The sequence below is a fragment of the Arachis ipaensis genome, chromosome B5 (genome assembly GCF_059453495.1).
Source record: "Arachis ipaensis isolate K30076 ecotype BB chromosome B5, ASM5945349v1, whole genome shotgun sequence".
Lineage (NCBI taxonomy): Eukaryota > Viridiplantae > Streptophyta > Magnoliopsida > Fabales > Fabaceae > Arachis > Arachis ipaensis.
In genome coordinates, this window is record NC_142440.1 from 135,346,422 (window position 1) to 135,367,676 (window position 21,255).

Sequence of the window (21,255 nt, forward strand, 5' to 3'; positions counted from 1 at the left end):
GATGAAGACAACTCCAACAACTAGTGGGAAAACAGTTGTGGTTGGTGCATATACCTTCGACCAAGAAAATGCAAGGAAAGAGTTATTAGTTATGGTTTGTCTTCACGAGTATCCGCTATCTATTATGGACCACATTGGGTTTCGATGATTTTGTAATGCTTTGCAACCTCTCTTCAAGGTGATTATTTGCAACGCTTTAAAGAGTGACATCTTGAAGCTCTATAATGATGAGAGATCGAAGACAATGAATGTCCTTGAGCGTAATAAAAGTTGAGTTGCAATTACAACTGATATGTGGACAGTAAGCAACCAAAACAAAGGTTATATGGCTATTACGGCTCATTACATTGATGATTCTTGGAAATTTCAAAGCCGTCTTGTGAGGTAATAATATTATCATTATAGATTCTTCCGAATGTTTATATAATTGCAAAGGTGTTCTTTTGGGTTTCATCTTTTTACCCAACACTTCTAGGAAGAACTTAACTCTTTTTTTGCCATATTTTTGGGCCATTTTAAAATTATTTGTATACAAAAAATTCATATTTTTAGTGCACAATCAAGCATTAAGCACAAAAATTGATTTCTGAAAAAAACAAACTTAGAGTAACCATTAATAAATTCAAAACCAAAGAACAAAAAATGATTTATGAACATTAAGGAATGAAGAGTGAGTACTGAGCAGTAAGCATTAAGGATTCTCAATATGATTTCTGAAGAAAAAAATAACAAAAAACTACAACAATGAGCAGATTTAAAGCTAATCATTCAGTATTTCAATATGATGTCCGAAAAAAATGACAAAAAAAAAGACAAAGCACGACGAACGAGCAACCATTACATTTGAGGGACAAGCACGACGGACGAGGCGACCAGGCGACAAGCACGACAAGGGATGACGGGCAAAGTGCAGCTAAGCAGCAAGGAGAACAGACGAGGAATAGGGGAATGAGGAAAGGGGATGGAGCACAACGAACAGACGAAGCTCTTGAGCGCGATGGACGGCGACAGTGAGAAGAACAGCGGCGGCAGTGAAAGAGGCTAGGGTTCTTTTAGGGAAAAGGAAGAGCACCGTTCTTTTTTATGGAGGAGTGAAGAGAAAGTAAGAAACTGAGATTGATGAGAGGACTGGGAGGACTTTGCCCTTTCTTTTTCTAACAAATGACGCCGTTTTTTCTAAAATAGGTCAAGATTCGGTTCAATTTTGGCAAGTTCTCGGCCGGTTCAACCATTTTCAAGCGGTTTTTAATTTAACAACTTTGTTTGCTAGATCAAACTATAAAAACTTTTGGTTTCCAGTTGAATTGGTTCGATCGGCTAGTCCGATCCAGTTTTTAAAATTATGGTCTTACCATGATTTTTTTTAACAAAAAATAACTTATATATAAGAGTTTAATTTTGATATACTGTCAGTGTAAAATATTTTACACAGTTGTGCAATCACATCCGTTCTTTTGGATGACCATTCACGTGGTCAATGTGAAATGTAGTTATTTTTACTGATGTGACGTTATATAATTGGATACACGTGTAAAACTACTTTACACTGATAGTGCATCAAAATTATAATATAATAATGCTAATTCTAAAATATTTTATTCCGTAGTATATATTTTTAAGGTGTTTGCTTCAGTACGATGATAAATTCATACATACCAATATGATAAAAATATGGACAAATAACAAAACAACAGGTGGATTATATTATCCACGTCAGCATTTAATTTTTTTTAAATATATATCATATCAGTACTTTTAGTAAAACACCCTTATAATTTAGTAAAAACAAAAAGGTAGAAACTCAGGTGCAGTTAACTTCATGTGAAGTTGATAACTGAAAAATGTGAAATGATTTAACATGTTTAACTAAATTGTCATCTTACAACTGTCAACTATCAACTTCACAAAAAGTTAACTGCATTTGAATTTTCACTAAATATTATCTTTTTATTTAATTTTATAAAAAAGATCTAAATATCTTTTTTATATTGGACAAAAACTATCCATTTAAATTAATCAAATTTTAAAATTCAACGAAATTTAATCTTATAATTTTAAATTTTAAATAATTTAAAAAATAAAACAAAACAGTTACTCATCAACACTAAAAGAGATTGTTTCAATCTTATTTATACTCCCCCATAAACCTTAATTTCTCATAGTCATTCATAAAAAAAAAAACATCTGAAAAACTAAAAAAAAAAATTAAAGAAGCGCTTCATCTTCACCGAATTTTCTCACCTCATTTTTACACTATCAAGGAACATCTCTCTCACTCACAATTTTGTGACTCAAACTCTCCTCTTTCACTGTCAGTAGTCCACTAGAGTCTCGTCTCCTTCACGCTCGCTGACATCTCGTCGTTCGTCTCGTCTCGTCGTCGACATTTCAACGTCTCGCTGTTTTCCTTGGAATCCTTGTCTCGGGCGACAAAAGCAATTTGTCGAGTCGTCGTCGGTGATCGTGGGGTCATCACTTGTTTCATCGCTCGTCATCTTTTAGTTTCTGGTTGAAAACTAAATGGGGGGAGCATGACCAAGATTGAAGTAATCTCCTTTAGTATGGATAAATAACTGAATTCGTTTTTATTTTATTTTTAAATTATTTAAATTTTGAAATTATAAGATTAAAATTAGTTGACTTTTAAAATTTGCTTAATTTAAATAGGTAGTTTTATCCAACATAAGAAAATATTTTAGGTTTTTTTATAAAATTAAATAAAAAGATATTTTTTGTTTTTACTAAATTATAAGCAGGTGTTTTCATAAAAGTATTCATATGATATATATTAAAAAAAAAATAAAATGCTAACTTAGATAATATAATATAATTCACGTATCATTTTATTATTTGTTCATATTTTTATTATATGAGTATGTATGAATTTATTATTGTACCGAAACAAACACCTTGCTAGTATTATAGACAACGAGGCCGAATTGTTGAAGTAAGCTAGAAATATTCAAATATTTTGATAGGAACAGCTAATAATGTGGCCAAATTAAATGATGAAAATTTTATTTGCCTTAGAAAAGGATTTCCAACTCTTATTATTAAAGGAGAGGTAGTTTCCAAACTAAAACTAGTTCATAATTTCAATTTCATATATATATAATAGATGAAAATCAAAGTAAGCTAGCTTAGGCCTCTTCATTTGCAGACACAGGAATGACCCTAATATAGCTTCCAATGCAGAATCGTGGCCACATCTTTTACCTAAACAAACAAGAAAAATCCATTGGTACGCTGAAACATACACCTTAATTAAATTAACAACAATGTTACAGAATCAGTATAATTTATTATTTTTTTATCAGCAAAAATATTAGGCTATTAACTAAAAAGTGTTGACCAATATAAAATGATTAGTCCTTAAATTTCTGTTAATTAGGTTACACACTTTCTCTTCATTTGCTCCTTAATTAAAAAAAAAATAAGAAGAAAAGCAACACTTCATTTATTAATTTATTTATACTTGGTTTATTTGTACCAATGGAGATTGATATATATATATAGTGATGGAGAATCTCCATCAATTAGGCTCATAATGAAGAAAATGAACAAGGATGATGATATAATTAATTACATAGTATGTAGAATGATAGGGGAGTGGGAGAGAATACTTAATTAGGGAACCAAGTAGAAGATGAGGTCATAATTGATGATGTTCATACGGAGAAAGAAGAGGAAAGGCCAAACTGAAGGCCCCAGAGCTCAAAAGATCCCTTAACAAAGTCATAGTATCCTCCTTTCAGTGCCAGTGTCTTGTTCACCAATCCATCTCTCACAAATGGGTATGTTAGAAGGTTCCCAAGTGAAACATTCACTGCTTCCTGCATTTTCAATTCAATATTCCTAATTTCAGTCTTACCATCACCTCACAGCCACACCATTTCCATATAAAATTATAAATAGAAATATTTATTAACAAAACAAAAATAGTCCAAAACAATTAGAACTTATTTTATTTAGTATTTATTAATTATTAATTTTTATAACAATTAATAAATATTATAAAATAACTTTTTGTTTTGTTTTTCTAATATTACTGCCATATAAATAACTGACCTCCTTTTTTAATACAAAATTTAATTTTTATGCATTATTGCGTTGTGTCAGTACAAAACTAACTAATTTTCAAATTCAGTATTTAAAATGTCATCTAAATATATGAATTTAATTAGATGATTTTGTAAAATTTTTTATATTATCAATGTATCAAAATTTTTCAGTATGTTTTTTTTTTTTTCTTGTAATTCTTTATTGTCTATACCTTCTCACAGTGAAAACACTGCTCTGCAAAAGGTGCATCACCATGTTGTGCCTTAACCTTAGTCTTGGCGGGTAAGCCAATTTTGACCCACTCCTCAATAAAATCACTGCACAGGTTAAAGAGAAAATATAAATAAAAAAATGATATAGAATGTAAAATTCCTTATGAATCAAAAGTGAACAATAATTTGAATGAAGACTAGTTAGTCCTTTTCTTTATACATTCTAATAAAAATGCAAGTTGGCCAGCTAAAATGATTAAAATTGCAACACTGGGTAGTTTATTGTACTAAAAACTGTTAAAATTGATTTTTTTTTTTTTGCTTTCATCGTTATAATAGATGAGAACATAAACATAAATGTAGTGTAATGCAAAAAATAACTTACGTTGAATAGGCTCCATCGTATGGGAAAGACAAGAGTCCCTTAATACCACCACAAGCACTGTGTCCAATGACCACAATTTCGGAAACCTTTGTAAAAAAATAACTTGGTTATGCTAATTAGATTTGACTCTTCCTATAATAATCACTATTAATTAAATCAATATCATTTCATTACCTTGAGATGCAGAACTGCATACTCAATAGCAGAACCAGCTCCAGCGTATTTTGTCTGGTACAAAGAAGAGTAACACCATTAAAATTAACCATCCATTTGAGTATAAAATAATGAAAATCACAAATGTAATTTAAAACGGACCTGGTCATATGGTGGGACAATGTTAGCAACATTTCTGACCACAAAGGCCTCACCGGGCTGGAAATCTAACACATGAGATGGACACACTCTTGAATCAGAGCAAGCAAACACCATGAACTGCAAAAACAAAACCGAACCACCACAAAGTTATTAGCCCTTCGTCCAAAAGAAAAATTAAATTTATTAATCATTATCTAAAAAGGATCCTAATCTAATTTGACATTGTTATTCTTTTTCGATTTTGGACAAGTAAAATTTAAAAGTTATCTATTTTAGTTTTTATTATTAGTTTGTTTCTGTTAAGTACTTACCTAAAATATTATAGCAACAATTTTTTGACATGAAATTGATGAATAAAAGAAAAGAAAAATACCTTGGGGGCTTGTCCTTTGGCAAGTTCACCATACAAAGCAGGGTTCTTGCTGTGGAACAATAGAGAAAATGAAAAACTTAAGGTATAAGAAATAAAAGAAAAGAATAAAGAAAATAAATGTTTAATGAATTAAGTTACTAACTCATATTTCTCTTTCTTGAAGTGAATGAAGCCAGCTTTGATCCTCTCAGAGGCTGCATCAGATGCAGCGATTCCACCGGAAGATGATGTTCCCAATGAAGCTGTTATCTGTTCAACTTTCTCAGCTGCTGTAGCCCTCAGCTCACCCTTCTCCCTGTCACCATTTTTATTTTTTATTTTTTTAATTAATTAATTAATATTCAATCATGATGAAGGTATAATAATACTGTTCTGGAATTTTGCATTGTTCTTAATTGTGTATTTGAGATTTAATTTATTACCTCAAGAGTCTCTGAAGTTCTTCAATAGCCTCCTCGTACTCCTTTCCCATCTCCTCTCTCTTCATAAATCACAAATAAAGAAATATGTGTCAACCTTTGAATCAATAATAAAAATAATGAGTTAAATTAAAGATTGTGGATGAATTTTTATGTTCAAGTTTAAAGAGATATGAAACTAATAATTTATGAAGTTTTTGCCTTATTAGGTTAATAGCTTGATGCTAAGTTAGTAGCATTAAATTTGGTTATGTAAATAAATATTGTTAAAATCTGAAAAATATATATTGAAATTGATATGACCTTGTCATATGTGATGGTGAAAATATATGAAAAAAATAAAAAATTAGTAATAAATATTGCAAAACTGATTTATGATGAAATGAACCTTTTCTTTTTCTATGATTAGTTTGGATTTGCTATATAATTCGCCTTAGAATCCTCCAACAAATAACTAACACACTCTTATAAGTTATAACTATGGTGGCTCCACCATACAGAGCAAAATTTACATTATATAGAATTTAAAATTTTGATATGAAAAATTGGTTAATTGTGTGGTGCTGATTGGTGATACATACTAGTGTATGAACATGTTCATGCCACACACCTGTCACTCAAACCTAACTAAGCTACCAATGTGGTGTGGTAGGTCTCTAAAGAAAAAATAAAATGTTGATCCATGTGAGAATTCTTAACTTTAGAAACTTGATCGAATGTTTATCTTCCATGTAGCAACCAAATTCACCTATTATATATCCTAAGCTCAAAGAGAGATCAAATTTTGTAGTATGCTTAGTATGCTATTTATTAATTTTATATCGAATATTTATGTATATACTAAATTCAACTATTAAAATCAGTTATTAGTATAAAATATATGTTAAAATACATAATATATATTAAAAATAAATTAAACAATACATATATTTATACACAAATACATAATAATTAATTTTAATGGCTAATTTTAATATATAAATAATATTTTTGAATTTTATATATGATCGTGTCATGCATGCATATGATTTGTAAGGTAGTTAATTATTAGGACCAAAGTAAAAAGCATTTTTTTTTTGGTGACTAAAGTAAAAAGCATTTGACAATTAATAACTAGGATTGGCAACTAATAAAGTCAAAGGCGCAAAAACAAATGATATTATTTTGTAGACAATATGGGGAATGACCAAGGAAAAGAATTGGTCTTTTTATTTTATATATAAGTAAGAGAATACGTAGTTTTCACTATATATGTCATTATAAATTGTATTTTGTAACGTATGTATGTCAACATATGACTAGAGTCTAGATCTCTATAACAATAATAATAATAATAATAATAATAATAATAATAATAATAATAATAATAATAATAATAATAATAATAATAATAATAAGAGTTATGTTACGTATACATTAAAATCAGTCATCAAAGTTAGCCACTAATATAAAATACATTGAAAATAAATTAAACTACACATGTATTTATACATAAATACATTGATGATTGATTTTAGGTTTTTAGTGACTAATTTTAGTATATAAATAATATTTTTGAATAAATAATACACTTTTAGTGCATCAACGTTGAATGAACGTTGTCGAAATAGCCCATGACACACTAACATTATAAGCCAAAATTACAAATAGAATTGTAGGTTTTTACTGAAATTTAAAAGAAGAAATAATTTCTTTCATTGTAAAATAATGACTATTTTTTAAAAATTTGATAATCCGAAAATGTAATTATTTTTTTATAAACCAATTAAGAGAGAGAAAGTAAGAAACTAAACAACAAAAACACAATTTTCATTGATAAGATAGAAAAAATAAAGGTGCATCATTTGTTGCACATATATACCAAGGGCAAAGTCGGGGTGATGATGGGTTGAGCAATAACAGGCCTGTCTTGGATGAGAGGAGGAAAAGAGGAGGAGGAGGAGGACGACGAAGGGGTGCTAAGGGCGGCGCAAACGGAAGGGCGCAATGCGGCTCTCCTTACGGAGGTGTTGGCAGCTGGAGAGATGGAAGAGAGACACCAACCGTTAACGGAGGAGGTCGACATTGGTTTGCAATGTTATTACTCAAATTTTGTAGCTATATAGTATTATTGATTATTGACTAGTACTATTATACTATATGGTCATGAACGTGGCCTATACGTGATTCCATGCACCCTCCCTTATATTGGTGAAATAAGAGGTAGATAATGAAAGTGAAAGCCAAACAAATGAGAGCTTCAATCCTATCCTTGTAGATGAGGTTTGAATGTTGGAGATTAACTACCAAAGAATGACCATAACCCTATGTCACTTTGGATCACCTTTTTCTTGTCACATATATACATACATAACCCTTCTATTTTTTTTTTTTTCATTTTCCACCACCACCACCACCATATTCATATTAATTAATGAACGTACATATATCTATTCTCTTGTCTACTACTCACACACACATATAATTAGGAATTCTTTTTAAAAGTTAATTTCTACATATTGTATTATGAGTGGCATTAGAATAATTCACCTTTTTTGAGTGCCTAAGAGGGTGTTATGAATGGACATTGCATTGTGTATATAGATATTATCTATGAGATTTTTCGTACGTTAATTATTATAAGAATAGAAATTGTGGCAACGAGTATTCCAATGGATTTAGAAATTAAGTAATCATTAATAGGTGTAGGGTACGTTTTGTCCCATTTTCTTTTTTTTTTTTTCTTAAAATAAAATTTGTGCGTGTCATGACATGCAAGCAATGCCGGTTTGCCACGTAGGTGAAAACTATAACCACTTATACCCCATCTGAAAAGCTAAGGGACAAAACATTTTATTGCAATAATATTATTGCTCTACATTTAGATGCATCTCTATTCGCTATTTTTGCCACAACTTAGGAGGATTCGTTACATTCATTTGCACATAAATCCATATAGTATGTTGAAATTAATTATAAAAAAAATGGAAGTACATATTTTAATACACTATCTTCCACATATGCTTTGGAAGCTAGATAGAATAAACAAAAGGTACTCACACAAGAGTATATTTATCTGAAAATGATATTAAGCCTATCTACAATATATAATAGTGTGAAATAGTGACATATATTCTAGCCAAAGATTAGATCACTCTACAGTCTACATTTTCCTCTTCTGTGCCATATGTGAACTTCAATATGATTGGTGAGACCATGCAGCTGCTAGGAACATTATTGGAGGTTTAATTTTTCCATTTTTCTTTAAGTTAGTTGATAAGATCCACACACTCTCATATCACTTAAACTTTGTGGCTTGGTAGAAAAACCTCCCAAAAAAAAAAAGTAATAACCTTCAACATCGAGTGCCAAGATTGAAAAAGGAAAGTTATGTGTATGGTCACATGCAGTTTTAACATTCAATAAAAGAAAACAAATTGAAAAATAATTATTCATGTATTTTTATAACCCTTTCTATATCCATAGATTGAACCAGTGGTTCACATGTGACGGACCTCATAAGCGATGGACTACAAGGATAAAACCCTATCCTTCAATCTTTCAATTTGTGGTTCTCAACATCATAGTAGAGTTCTTTAATTAGTTCACCTACAATGGTTGAGCCAGTGGTTCACATGTTCTTTTTTGTGACAATTTTTTTTGGGTTTCAAACGGTATCTTCTGACTCAATAAACTAAGAGTTAATTTTTCGTGAATCAAAATTTTATTTAAAAATTTGTCATTGACCAATAAATTATTTTACATGTATAAAATAAAATTCGAATATTAAACACTTATTTAAGCCAATTTGTAAATTAATCATTCAATTAAGTTAAGTTAGCCTTTTTTTTTTTTGTTAACAAAAGGGTTAGAGGCCTAAAACACAAAGAAAAACTAAAAACAGTTAACTCTTCTGAACTTTTTGGGTCAACAATGACATCCTTTTATTTTTTTAGGTCTGATGAAACTTTACCATTCTAGTGGGCTTACATATCAAATACCTCCACACAAACAAGACCCATATCCGCAGCTCACGGCCCATTTTTCCAAGTTACAAACAGTGGAAAGAATCTTTAATCAGTGTGTGTAAATTTGTGATGTGTATAATTGGGAGTTGTCCAATTTATCTTATCAAATAAATAAAGAAATAAAATATAGTTGTAATGGAGAAATTTTCTTTATAATCAAGATGTGAGCATACAGTTCCCAATAACAGACTCATTACCTAAAGAAAAACAGGTGCTCAAAACGGGGTTATATAGTGATGCCTGTGAATTTGCCTATAAATAACCATGAGAAAGTTCATAAAGAAAAAAATTCTAGAGAGATTGAAAGAACTAAAGAAGAACATATACATACTTACCCCAAATTCTTGGAGAGAAGCCTATATATAATTTTTCAAACCCAATAGTTGGCTTTAATTTGTGGTAATCATAACTTATGATATTTGTGATAAAAAGACCAAATATACATTCTCAACATCAATGTTATTTATACCGTTCATTTTCTACATTTTTACTCTACACCTCACTTTTATGACAAAATAATAGAAAAATTTATATTTTTTCCTTTATCATACATAAAAGGAAGGTGCAGAGAATGAGTATAGAAAATGAAATGTAGAAATAACATTATTGATTCTCCTCCAAATTTTTCAACAAATTCCTTTGTGAGAAACTAAGGGAAACGGCAGTAATAGTAATGCAGTAGCTGCTAGGAACTTGGAAGCAAAATCCAAAGAAGAGAGAATAAAATTTAGGGTTGGTTTTCTCATGAGCAATAATAATGACCAATATGATGCTATATATATTACATACAAATTACGACTATGATAGGGCTATTTGATTTTGATGTCAACATTCAGTGTACACAATGAAGAAATTATGTCGACATTGTTTTCTCGGCATGTCTATGTCACTACTTGAATTAATGAATTGTTTGCGGTTAACAGATCCATAATGCATGCATAGCACATGTTTATATTAACAATTTAATTTAATTTAAATATGAAGTGTATTATTTTAATATTTTCACATGTTTGGAGTTTTAATCTAAAGTATTCTATATATGGACAATACTCACATACATACTTAGAAAATATATACATAGCATACTACGCAGATTGAGCATTCATTTGTTTCTTTGTTTGTTTGGTTCTTTATATATTTTTAGTTGTTTCACCTTGTTATGTTGAATTCTTTTGTAAAAAAAAGAAAAGGAAATATATAGCATGATGGTATATTTGATGATAAAATAATATTTTATTTAAAAAAATAATGAGACTCACATAACATTACTTATTATTAATTTTGCTGTATTTTCTGTATAGTTTTACTATGTATAGAAGTTGGCACCTTAAATTATTGGCACTTCATACTCTTAAAGTTTTCGTTAGATTTTGTTTACTTGGTATAAAACCATATTAAAAAAGAAAAATATTAGAAGGTATAATTTATTATTTTAAAGGTTAAATATAATTTTAGTTTCTAAGGTTTAACTTGAAAATCGAATTCATCTCCAACTTTTTTTTTTTCATTCGAATTCGTTCTCAAGGTCCAATATGATTTTAAAATTATCATTCTAACAATTATATCCTTGTGGTTGTTAATGTAACTTATTGATTTTTTAGCAAATAATAATAATAATAATAATAATAATAATAATAATAATAATAATAATAAGTAAAGAAGGCTTGTGGAAAGAAGATAATAACATCATCTTCGAATACTAAAATGAGAGAAGAAGAGGTAGGATTTAACAACGCTGCTCTCATGGTGTCTCAAAGTTCAAGATCTTCTCGATTTCGTTCAAGTTCTTATGTGAACATGGAGAGAGGCCCGTTTTGCAAGCTTCCTCAACAAAAGAGAACTCAAGTCGATGATTTTGGGGTTGCGTCTATTATGAGATATGTTCGTGTTTTCTCTTGTGAATTAGAGTTTGGGGATATGAGTTTTCTTGTTATGGTATTGGGTTATCGACGGTTTAGAATGGATGTGATTTTTTTTTCTTGGGCAGACCCGAAGTCTGCAGGATCACAGCAAGATACTAAAATTACAAGGATTAGGAGAAAAATTACAAGTTTGAAAGCAAGATTGAGGGATATTGAATGAAAACTTAAGGTTGTTGCTGCTCTAGGGATTAGGGGTGGCAAAACTCCCCAAGATGCGGGAATTCTTGCGAGGACTGTCTCAAATGGAGATCGACTGTGGGGAGGTTTCCCTGCGGGGATGGGACGGGGAGCAAAATTCTCCCGAAGCAAGCGCGGGGATCCCCGCCCTGTCCTCGCTAATCCCCGAAATTCATAAATTTACTTAATTGTCCTTAATAGTTTATTTCTTATATATGTTTGTAGTCATTTCACATGCGATATATATATATATATATATATATATATATATATATAGAGAGAGAGAGAGAGAGAGAGAGAGAGAGAGAGAGAGAGAGAGAGAGAGAGAGAGAGAGAGAGAGAGAGAGAGAGAGAGAGAGAGAGAGAGAGAGACCATCAACGCGTCGTTCTCTATAATCGTGGCGTTCCTTTACACAACTCTATCGTCGAGTCCATTCTCCTCTCTGCTGCCACATTCTGCACCTCGTCCACTACTCTGTGCTCTGACTTGCCGTAGTATCTCCCACTGCATCATTTTGAAAGAAGTCACTGTCTTTGTATAGGATGGATACTTTCAGCTCTATTCCTATGGAAATTAATAATTAGTCAGACAAAGAGATGGGGAATAGGGTTCCCATAGGGAATGGGACCCTGTGAAAAATGGAAATGGGAAGCAATACTCCCCTACAGCAGGAACGGTGACAGGGACGGCGAACAAATTTAAGGGCGAGGATGGGAGCAAGGAGGCATTCTCCGCCCCCGCCCTGCCCTGTTGACATCCCTACTAGGGATGGTTGGGTGGATTATTTTTGTATTTTTGTGGCTGTAGAATCCACACAAACTAGTGCAACCATATGGAATCACTACAAGAAAAACGTTGAGTACCGTTGGATTTACCGTCCGATTTAGCATTGTAGAGTAGCGGCAGATTTACCAGCGGTAACGGCGTTGAATTTGGAAGGTTAAGTAATTACCAGTAGATTTTGTTCCGACGGCAAATCCGCCAATAATATTTGGAGGGAAAAAAATTAAATTGGCGCATCCTTTACCGTCGAAAAAATTTGACGGTAGACCTAATTAATGAAACGCTACGTTTTGGTGACCCGCAATAGTTTACTGTAAGAGAAATCCGATGGTAACAAGGCGTAAATTCAAATCGCGAACCCTCTTTCCCCTCATTCGAGATTCACTCTCTCTCTCACTCAACCACTATTTCCTCCCCTCTCCCTAACACCACCATCTGCCATCGCCGACGCCACCACCATCACAGCCCCCTTTCCGTCGTCGTCAACCCACCCACTGCCGACACCCCTCTCTTCTTCTTCTTCTCCCTCTTCCCTCCTTGCCACTTCATCGTTCACCTTCTCTCTTCTCGAAATCTTCGTGCCGCACTACAAACCTACGACTGCCACTGCCGAGCTTCGCCTCTCTCTCTCTCCTTACGTCTCCACTCGACTTTGCTTCTTGCTCGCATGTCGCTGAACCTGCCTCTGCCTCTCCTCTGCCTTGCAATAACAGGTAACCATTTTAATTTTTTTTTAAGTTATTCTAATATTTTATATGCTATATTAATTTTAAGTAGTTGATTCATTGATGTTATTGCTGTTAATTTTATTGTTGATTGGTTTATGATGCTGATTAGAATATGGCAGACGGCAGTGGTTGAAATATTGAATTGGTTTATGAATTTGTTTATAAATACGAATATGCATTGGTTTTGATGATTATGAATATGCTGAGGTTTTGTTGATTGTTGAACTGGTTTTATATGAATTCATAATGTAAAGAAAAAATTGACATTATTCCAATTATCCAATGAAATTTTTCTTATTTTGAAAATGTAACATTTTAGGAAGAAATATTATTTTGAGTATATGTGTTATGTACATTATTGAGCTTCTTGTTTATTATTTTCTTATTTTTAACTCGCAAATATTTTGAAATCATCTTAGGCACACCAATTGAGTGGAATTTAAACTTTGAAAAGTGTTTCAATTATTGAACTGAATTGCTAAATATTATTGTTGGAGTTGTTTGAAATTGTCTGAATTTTGTTGATTCACTGTGTTCTGACTGGTTTTGCTCTTTGCAGACATGACGATGGTAGAGGTGTTGCAGATCAGGTTGTTGGTCGTGGTCGTAGTCGTGGTCGTGGTAGAAGGAGGGTTTCTTTCGATACCCCTGGAAATTCTGGATCCTCTCTCTCTACTCTGACTACTCCCGTGACGTCACATGTTGCGGGTTCAGCAAACCAGCCGTTCATCATGGCCCCTAACCCCAACTACGTCTCTCAGTCTACGGCGACGATGCCGCCTCTAACCACTCAGCAGCCCGCTGCCACAGCGATGCTGCCTACAGTGATGGAAGCCGCGGCCCTGGAGTCCTCTCATGGAAATAAGGCAGCTTATGCCTTTCTACCACCTCCCATCATACGGTTAACGATTTGACCTGACGGTGACACGAGGTAAGTATCATTTTAAGTCTTCTATATTTTCTTATTATTGAATTACTGAAAGTGTCAAATTATTGATTCTAATTTAGTGGATTTATGGCTGTAAGTTTGAATGGCTGAAAGTGTTTCATGTTTCCTGATTATTGAATTGCAAAAAGTATATGATTATTGATTCTAGTTTAATGAATTTAGGGTTGTAGGTTTGAATGGTTGAAAGTGTTTCATGTTTTCTGATTATTGAATTGCTGAATGTGTCTGATTATTGACTCTAGTTGAGTGAATTTAGGGATGTAGGTTTGAATGGCTGAAAGTGTTTCATGTTTCCTTATTAGTGAATTGCTAAAAGTGTCTGTTGTTCATTTATTGTTGGCAGATGTTAATTTATTGTTTTATGGAAAATGGGGTTTGGTAGCAATAAACGGAAATTTAAATTACACGAAATTAAAAGAAGCAAAGCAATATTTAAACGACAAAAGAAATTAAACTAAAAGTAATAAATCAATTAACTAGTAAAAGAACGGAAATTCAAATGCTAAAAGGATCTTGACAAGGGTTGAGAGTCAAAGATCACTATCCTTGTCATTGACCACAAACATGGTGATTATGAAGAGTTAATCTCACTTAGTCAACCCCTAAACATCAGGAAAAAGTCAAATAGGCATAATTGATCTTAATCAACAAATTCTAACCAACTCACTAATTAGACTTAGTGAAAGGATAACGTTAGTGGAAACAAAATCAACTAACATCATAAATCACCAATCAATGACTCGAGGTCACCTAAGTTCTCAATCCCAAGTCAAAAAGAAAAATCTACTCTATAATTAAAGACGACATTTCATCAAACACTTGGAAGGCATATAAACAAAGTATCATAAATTGCATGAATTAATAAAATCTACAACTAATCAAAACAAGAAAGTAATAGTATCAACTCACTTAAGCATCAATAAATATGAAAACATCAAATTGCATTAAAGAAAAATTAGAATTCAACAATTATTTATAAACTAAAAAGTAACAAAATAGAGAAATTAACAAGAGAAACTAGGCAAATTAAAATAGTAGAATAAGAAAATTTAAAGAAAACTACACTAGAATAATATTAAAACATAAAACTAGAGAAAAATTAAACTAAGAAACCTTAAAAAATCTAAAATTCTAGAATCACCTAAACCATAATAAAACCCTAAATTATGACTACATTTGAGTTGGCACGTAGTTACTTGATTTTATGGGATAAGTCCGTTAGGAGAGTAAAACACGTACTCTCTACGTACTCGTCCTGGTATAGCACGTGTATATTTAGTTTTAATTAAATTTCAATTTATAATTTTACCTAAATGGAATTATAGCCAATAGACAGAACACTTTTTAAACTATTTTTGTCCTCATTATTTAAATTTTTTAAATTCCTCGTTAACGACCATCAAAATATACAAGAGAGAGAGATAAAATTTTGTACACTTAATTTCTTTAAATTTACTGATAAATCAGGTCTTGTCCAAACTTTTTCAAATAATTGGGATTATAATGTTTAATAATATTAATCCCATTATAAAAAAAGGAAAAAAAATGGAACAACACTCAAAATGAAGGGAAGGTCCTTCCCATGCCGTTGAGAGTAGCACAGAACCCAACCAAGTCTTGCCTGTACGGCAAATATGACCTCCTCTTATCCACTCTCCTCATCTCTCTGTTCCTCACATACAACGCCTCATGTGCCGACACTGCCGCCGGCGACCTTTTCCCGGCGACTCCGCCGCCGCCGCTCTCATTGTTGCGACTTCCACCGCTGCACTCCTCTTTCGGTTTCACATTGGCTTCTTTCTTCTCTACTTTCTTCTTCTTTTCTTTCTTCTCCTTTTGCTCCTTCTTGGACGAACCAAACCCTGACGAAGAGAATGACGGCGATGCCGACGGCGTCAAGAAAACCAATGTGTTCTTTCCGTCGCTTTTGCTCCGCCGGAGAAAATCTAGAATCTTCCACCTCTTAGCCGGCGACGACGACGACGACGAAGATCCTGTCGAATTGCTCTTCTTGCATCTGCTCGGCGATGCCTGTACCGGATTCGGAGTCCACACGCAGTACGTTCCCGGTGGAATTCCGTCCAGATCGTCGTCCACCTCCGACGAAGACAACGACGACGGAGGATCGCGGTTGCTCCGGCGATTCTCCGCCTCTTCGCCTATCAACAACTCCTCCATCGAAAATCGAATATCTTCCGCGCCAGAATTCCTATCACCTTCGCCGTCTTCGTCGCCGTTAGCTCCTCCGCCGCATTCCGGCGGAGTTCCAGCGAGATCTTGGTTGAAGACCGGGAAAACAGGACCGTTGAAGCGATCAAAGAAAACGCCGTCAGCGGCCTTTCGAAACGCTATGAACTCGAAATTGGTGTCGTCGTTTTGGAGATGGTCTTGGTGGTTGTCGTTTGGGAAAAGATCGGTGTCGTTTTGAGGAGGAGAGTAGTGCTCTCGTGTAACTTGATCAGCTATGTGTGCGAGTTTGTGAGAAGAGTAAGTGCTGAAGCTTGGGCACACAAGAGAGTACTCCTCGATTTCTTCTTCTTGTTTCCGCATTTCTATAAATTCCTCAGTTTCTCTCGGTTTTTCTCTTAAATTTTAATACAAGATAAAAGAGAATTAATTGTGTTCCTTTTCGCTGTGGGGTTTCCTAAGGAATGAGGAATCAGTTGGTGCATATTTATATTGGAGGAAGAGGAAGATCAAGAACTTCAGATAGAAGGTAAAGACTAAAGACTAAAGACACAGCACTAAAATATTGTAGTTTGTAGCTACAACAATGGATGGGAAATGGATGCGCTCTCTTTTTAAGAAATCATTATTTTTTTTAAATATCTCATCTCATAATTATTAAAACAAAAATTTTTTAAAAGAATCCTCTTAATTTTTTTTAATAATTGAGGAGGTAAAGTGTAATTTTTCATCATTAATTTTATAAATAGGATCAACAACAAATATGAGAGAAAGTAGTAAAAGACTAGAGACTACGCTTTACACTTTTAATTTTTTTAACAATTGAAAAAATCCATTCCACAATAAATACGCTCCTGTTTAAGAAATCATTATTTTTTTAAATATCTCATCTCATAATTATTAAAAAAAAATTTTATAATTTAGAATATATTTTTTACAATTATATTAAATATATACTAAAATTAATTATTAATATAAAATATATATATATTAAAAATAAATTAAATTACATATATTTATACATAATTATATAATGATTGATTTAGTATTAATTTTTGGTGTGTAAATAATACTTTTTTTTAATATTTATTCTAATATATTGATATGTCATAAATATCAAATTTTATTATTCTTTTTATTATTCTCACAAAAAATATTTTAATTTATAAAAAATGCTATATATAAAAAATAATTAACTTTTTATTTTTACTATATATTTTATATAAGTGTTATTGATTTTTAGCATAAAATGTATTCTGATAATAATTACACATTATGTTACAGGCAATCTCTATGTACATTAATTACATTAGATACACTAATAAATTGATGCATTTTGATGCCAAGTGATTTGAGTTTTTAAAAAAACATTCATATTTAATATGAGAGAAAAGAAAAACAACTTTTATAAAAAAAAATTATTTATAATAATCGTGATGTAAAAAAATTAAAGTTTGAAACTTTAGCTTTACATATGGTTTCAACAAGACAACTAATTTGAACGTAACTTCTATATAAGTCAGTTTGCTACTTTGTTATGTGTGTGTTTGGATTACAGTTTGCAAATTGGAGTTTGCATAAAATTGATTTTGTAAAATTGATTTTGATGATAAGTTAGTTTGGGTTAACGTGATTTATATTTGGTAATCTTTATATCAAAATTGATTATAGTAAAATAAATGTTGTTTGGATTATACTACTCAAAATCACTTTTAGATGAAAAATTACTAAAAGAGACATCAATTTTATATACCTGCAAAATCAGAATACTATAAAAAATAATATAAAAATATTTATCATATAAATAAAATAAATACAATAAAAAATAAAAATATAAGAGAGAGTACTATAAATTTTATAATGTCACACAAAAAGAAAATATTCTATAATTTTTTTTAGTATCGTCAGTGTTCTTTAATTTAGTATTATTTTAGACTATAAATTTTTATTATTTATGACTGTATTGTTATTTATAATTAATTTTTATTTTTTTGTCCTTTTTTTATAGGATCATAATTTATATTAGTCAAAATTTTGATAATAAACGTAGTATATAATAATTACAATTACAAATTTTATAAAGTCAGAATAAAAAATAAAAAAATTAATACAAAACAAAAATAGAGTACATCAAAGAATAGAAAAAAATCATACAGATAAGAAATAATAAAAATTCTATAAAACCAACAACATATATCATATGAACAAAAAAATACCATAAAACGTAAATAAAATTCATACGAATAAAATCAAATAAAAATAAAAAAAAATTCATACACAACATAAATATAATGCGGTAAAGGATAGAAAAAAAAGAATTCATATGAAAAAAATAATAAAAATTAATAAAATACCTGAAAAATTAGAACACTATAAAAAATAAAAAAAAGTCAACAATATTTGTTATATGAATAAAAGAAATACAATAAAATAAATAAAAAATCATACAAACAAAGTCAAAAAAAAAGATTTCATAAAAAATATACATATAAAAAAAATAATATAGTAAATGATAAAAAATCCATATAAAAACATAACATGAGAATTCAGAAGACTTACACAAATAATATAAAAATATTTATCATATAAATAAAAATATAATTAAAAAATATAAATAAAAAATACAATAAAAATCATAAAAATTAAAATATGAAAATGAGTACTAAAAATAATAAAAAATTAAAATATTCAATTTGTTAGTAACTGAAATAAATCTGAACCATTTTGATGAAAAAAATGAAACTAAAAAACTATAAAGAAGTAGGAAGAACTACAAAAAATGACTGTGAAAATAATAGTTATTGGTATCATTCTTATAGAAGAAAATGAAGTGTAGGGTTAGTAAAAAAGAAATATTTTAGCTTCTTCTAAAAGTGAAACGTGAAATGTGAAACGCAGAAATTACAAATTTTAGCTTTTTCTAAACGTGGGTTCAGAGGCAGAATCAATTCTGCGTTCAGAAACATAAAAATTACTAAACATCAAAGTGAAACTTTCAAGAAGTTCAAACGGACTTCTCTCCTCTCTAACGTGTTTGCCAAACACACCCTATGTGATTAAGACTTCAAAGAAAATATAGCTATATTATAAACATAAATTGGGTTTAACTAACAACCAATAAACCATCAACCATTGTTAGCAAAACCGTATAAATAATGTATGTACGGGTTAGAATAATAAATGGCACTTTGTTTTAACATTTTCTGATGTGAACATAATTCCAAACCGTACCAGAGAGGGAGCTAATTGCAATCATCTGGAATTTTCCAACTTTGTTAGTATTGATTCCACTTAAAGTGCATGATTACGAAAATTACGTTTTACAATATGTGTTTGCGTGCGCGTGTGGTGATTTAGGGACAGGTAAGGTGTGTGAAATAAATGACACCACTATTTTGGGGGCCAAATGGAGGTCCCAATCAATAGCGGTGGGATATTAAATTATAGGTGTCCTCTTACATTACATACGTGTGTCACACACAAATGCAAAACTACTAGCAGTAGCAAATTGCATACCATATGGATCATAGATGGTTATGCCGTTTCTAGGTTATTATTATTATTATTATTTGGCCACTACAAGACATTAGAGGTTGTTCGATCCATGGGGCACCTTTAAATATACTGCACTAAATTTTTATTTTATTTTTTTTTATGTTGTTAACAAGTATTTTTAAAAAATATTGAAGGTAAACTGTCTGAATATAAAATGTAAGTTTAATGTAATTTATTAAAGTTTTATGTGTATTAAAATTGCAAACAACATCTTTTACTAAATCCTTACTTCTCCTCCTGTATGATATCGTTATTAATTTATTGTCCGTTCTTGAATGTTTACGTGGATTAATTAAGAAAATATTAGAATAAATATATTGTGCATGCCTTCAAATAATTTATTAATAATTTTCTGTCTGTTATATTTTAATAATTAATAATAGCCCATTTCCTGGCATATACATAATTACATATACTAGATTATCACGCAATAATGCTTCATTGTATTACATTACGCTTAACCTTCTTAAATAAAAAAATATATATATTTTGTCCTCTTCCATTCTCTGGAGTTGAGGGATTTCCGGAATTTTTATTATTTTTGATTATCAATAAGCTGCATCAAATTTTGTTCATTTATAGCCATGTTGTGCAACAATATTAAAGCTCAAACCAGATATGCTGCATTATATTGTTTATTGACTCTATACATTTTAAAATTTGAGCTCAAGCTTCTTCTTGTCCGATTCTAACATGGTCTATTCCCTCACAAGTCACAATCATACTTTCTCATTTTAAAAAAAATTTAGCATAACACTTATACACAAATAGAATTCATAAGTTTTAAAAAAAATATAAAACTAATTCCAAATTCATAGTTTTATAGGTTACCATAAAATAAGACATAATTATAACAGTATATTGTTCTAAAAATACTGCATATATATTAAATGGAAAAGTATAGGGTATTAACATATTATCTGCCAACTTATTACTAATAATAATTAATTATTATATTTTAAACACATATATAAAGAGACACATTCAAAAAAATATATCTATAAAAATACTTTTATTAAACACAATCATAAAAAAAATATTTTTATTAGACACATTTAAAAAAGACACTTTCATTGAATACAATTATAAATAAGAGTTGGCAGAAATTAGTAGAAATGTTGTTGGTAATGTTGCGGGATTGATAAGCTCTTTTTTTCTTTATATTGTGCCGGGTTTGCTC

The 21,255-nt window shown here is 30.8% G+C and overlaps 2 protein-coding genes across 3 annotated transcripts; both read right to left on the reverse strand.

Annotated features, from left to right (window-relative positions):
- Positions 1-2,993: 2,993 nt before the first annotated feature.
- Positions 2,994-8,074, reverse strand: LOC107644047 (carbonic anhydrase, chloroplastic). Of its 2 annotated transcripts, none has more exons than XM_016347827.3 (10): positions 7,628-8,074; positions 5,770-5,828; positions 5,490-5,642; positions 5,348-5,396; positions 4,975-5,091; positions 4,834-4,887; positions 4,660-4,745; positions 4,274-4,379; positions 3,624-3,833; positions 2,994-3,216 (listed from the first exon to the last, which is right to left on the reverse strand). In XM_016347827.3, exons 1-9 carry the CDS (start codon positions 7,829-7,831, stop codon positions 3,669-3,671), a joined length of 993 nt encoding a protein of 330 aa, XP_016203313.1. In that variant the 5' UTR covers positions 7,832-8,074; the 3' UTR covers positions 2,994-3,216; positions 3,624-3,668. The 2 variants fall into 2 exon arrangements, with proteins under 2 accessions (XP_016203313.1, XP_016203312.1); XM_016347826.3 differs by having other exon boundaries at positions 3,675-3,833; positions 7,628-7,990.
- A 7,600-nt stretch (positions 8,075-15,674) lies between these two features.
- Positions 15,675-17,090, reverse strand: LOC107642050 (uncharacterized). The gene has a single exon (XM_016345375.3). It carries the CDS (start codon positions 16,881-16,883, stop codon positions 15,891-15,893), a length of 993 nt encoding a protein of 330 aa, XP_016200861.1. The 5' UTR covers positions 16,884-17,090; the 3' UTR covers positions 15,675-15,890.
- Positions 17,091-21,255: the final 4,165 nt, after the last annotated feature.

What these genes read in the sequence shown, in the direction of transcription:
- LOC107644047 (XM_016347826.3), bottom strand. Translation starts at nt 7,831, where the DNA reads ATGTCGACCTCCTCCGTTAACGGTTGGTGTCTCTCTTCCATCTCTCCA. An exon ending in CCAAAGGACAAGCCCCCAAG is followed by an intron (nt 5,092 to 5,347) that starts GTATTTTTCTTT and finishes TTGTTTTTGCAG; the next exon opens with TTCATGGTGTTTGCTTGCTC. An exon ending in TACGATGGAGCCTATTCAAC is followed by an intron (nt 4,380 to 4,659) that starts GTAAGTTATTTT and finishes TAACCTGTGCAG; the next exon opens with TGATTTTATTGAGGAGTGGG.
- LOC107642050 (XM_016345375.3), bottom strand. Translation starts at nt 16,883, where the DNA reads ATGCGGAAACAAGAAGAAGAAATCGAGGAGTACTCTCTTGTGTGCCCA.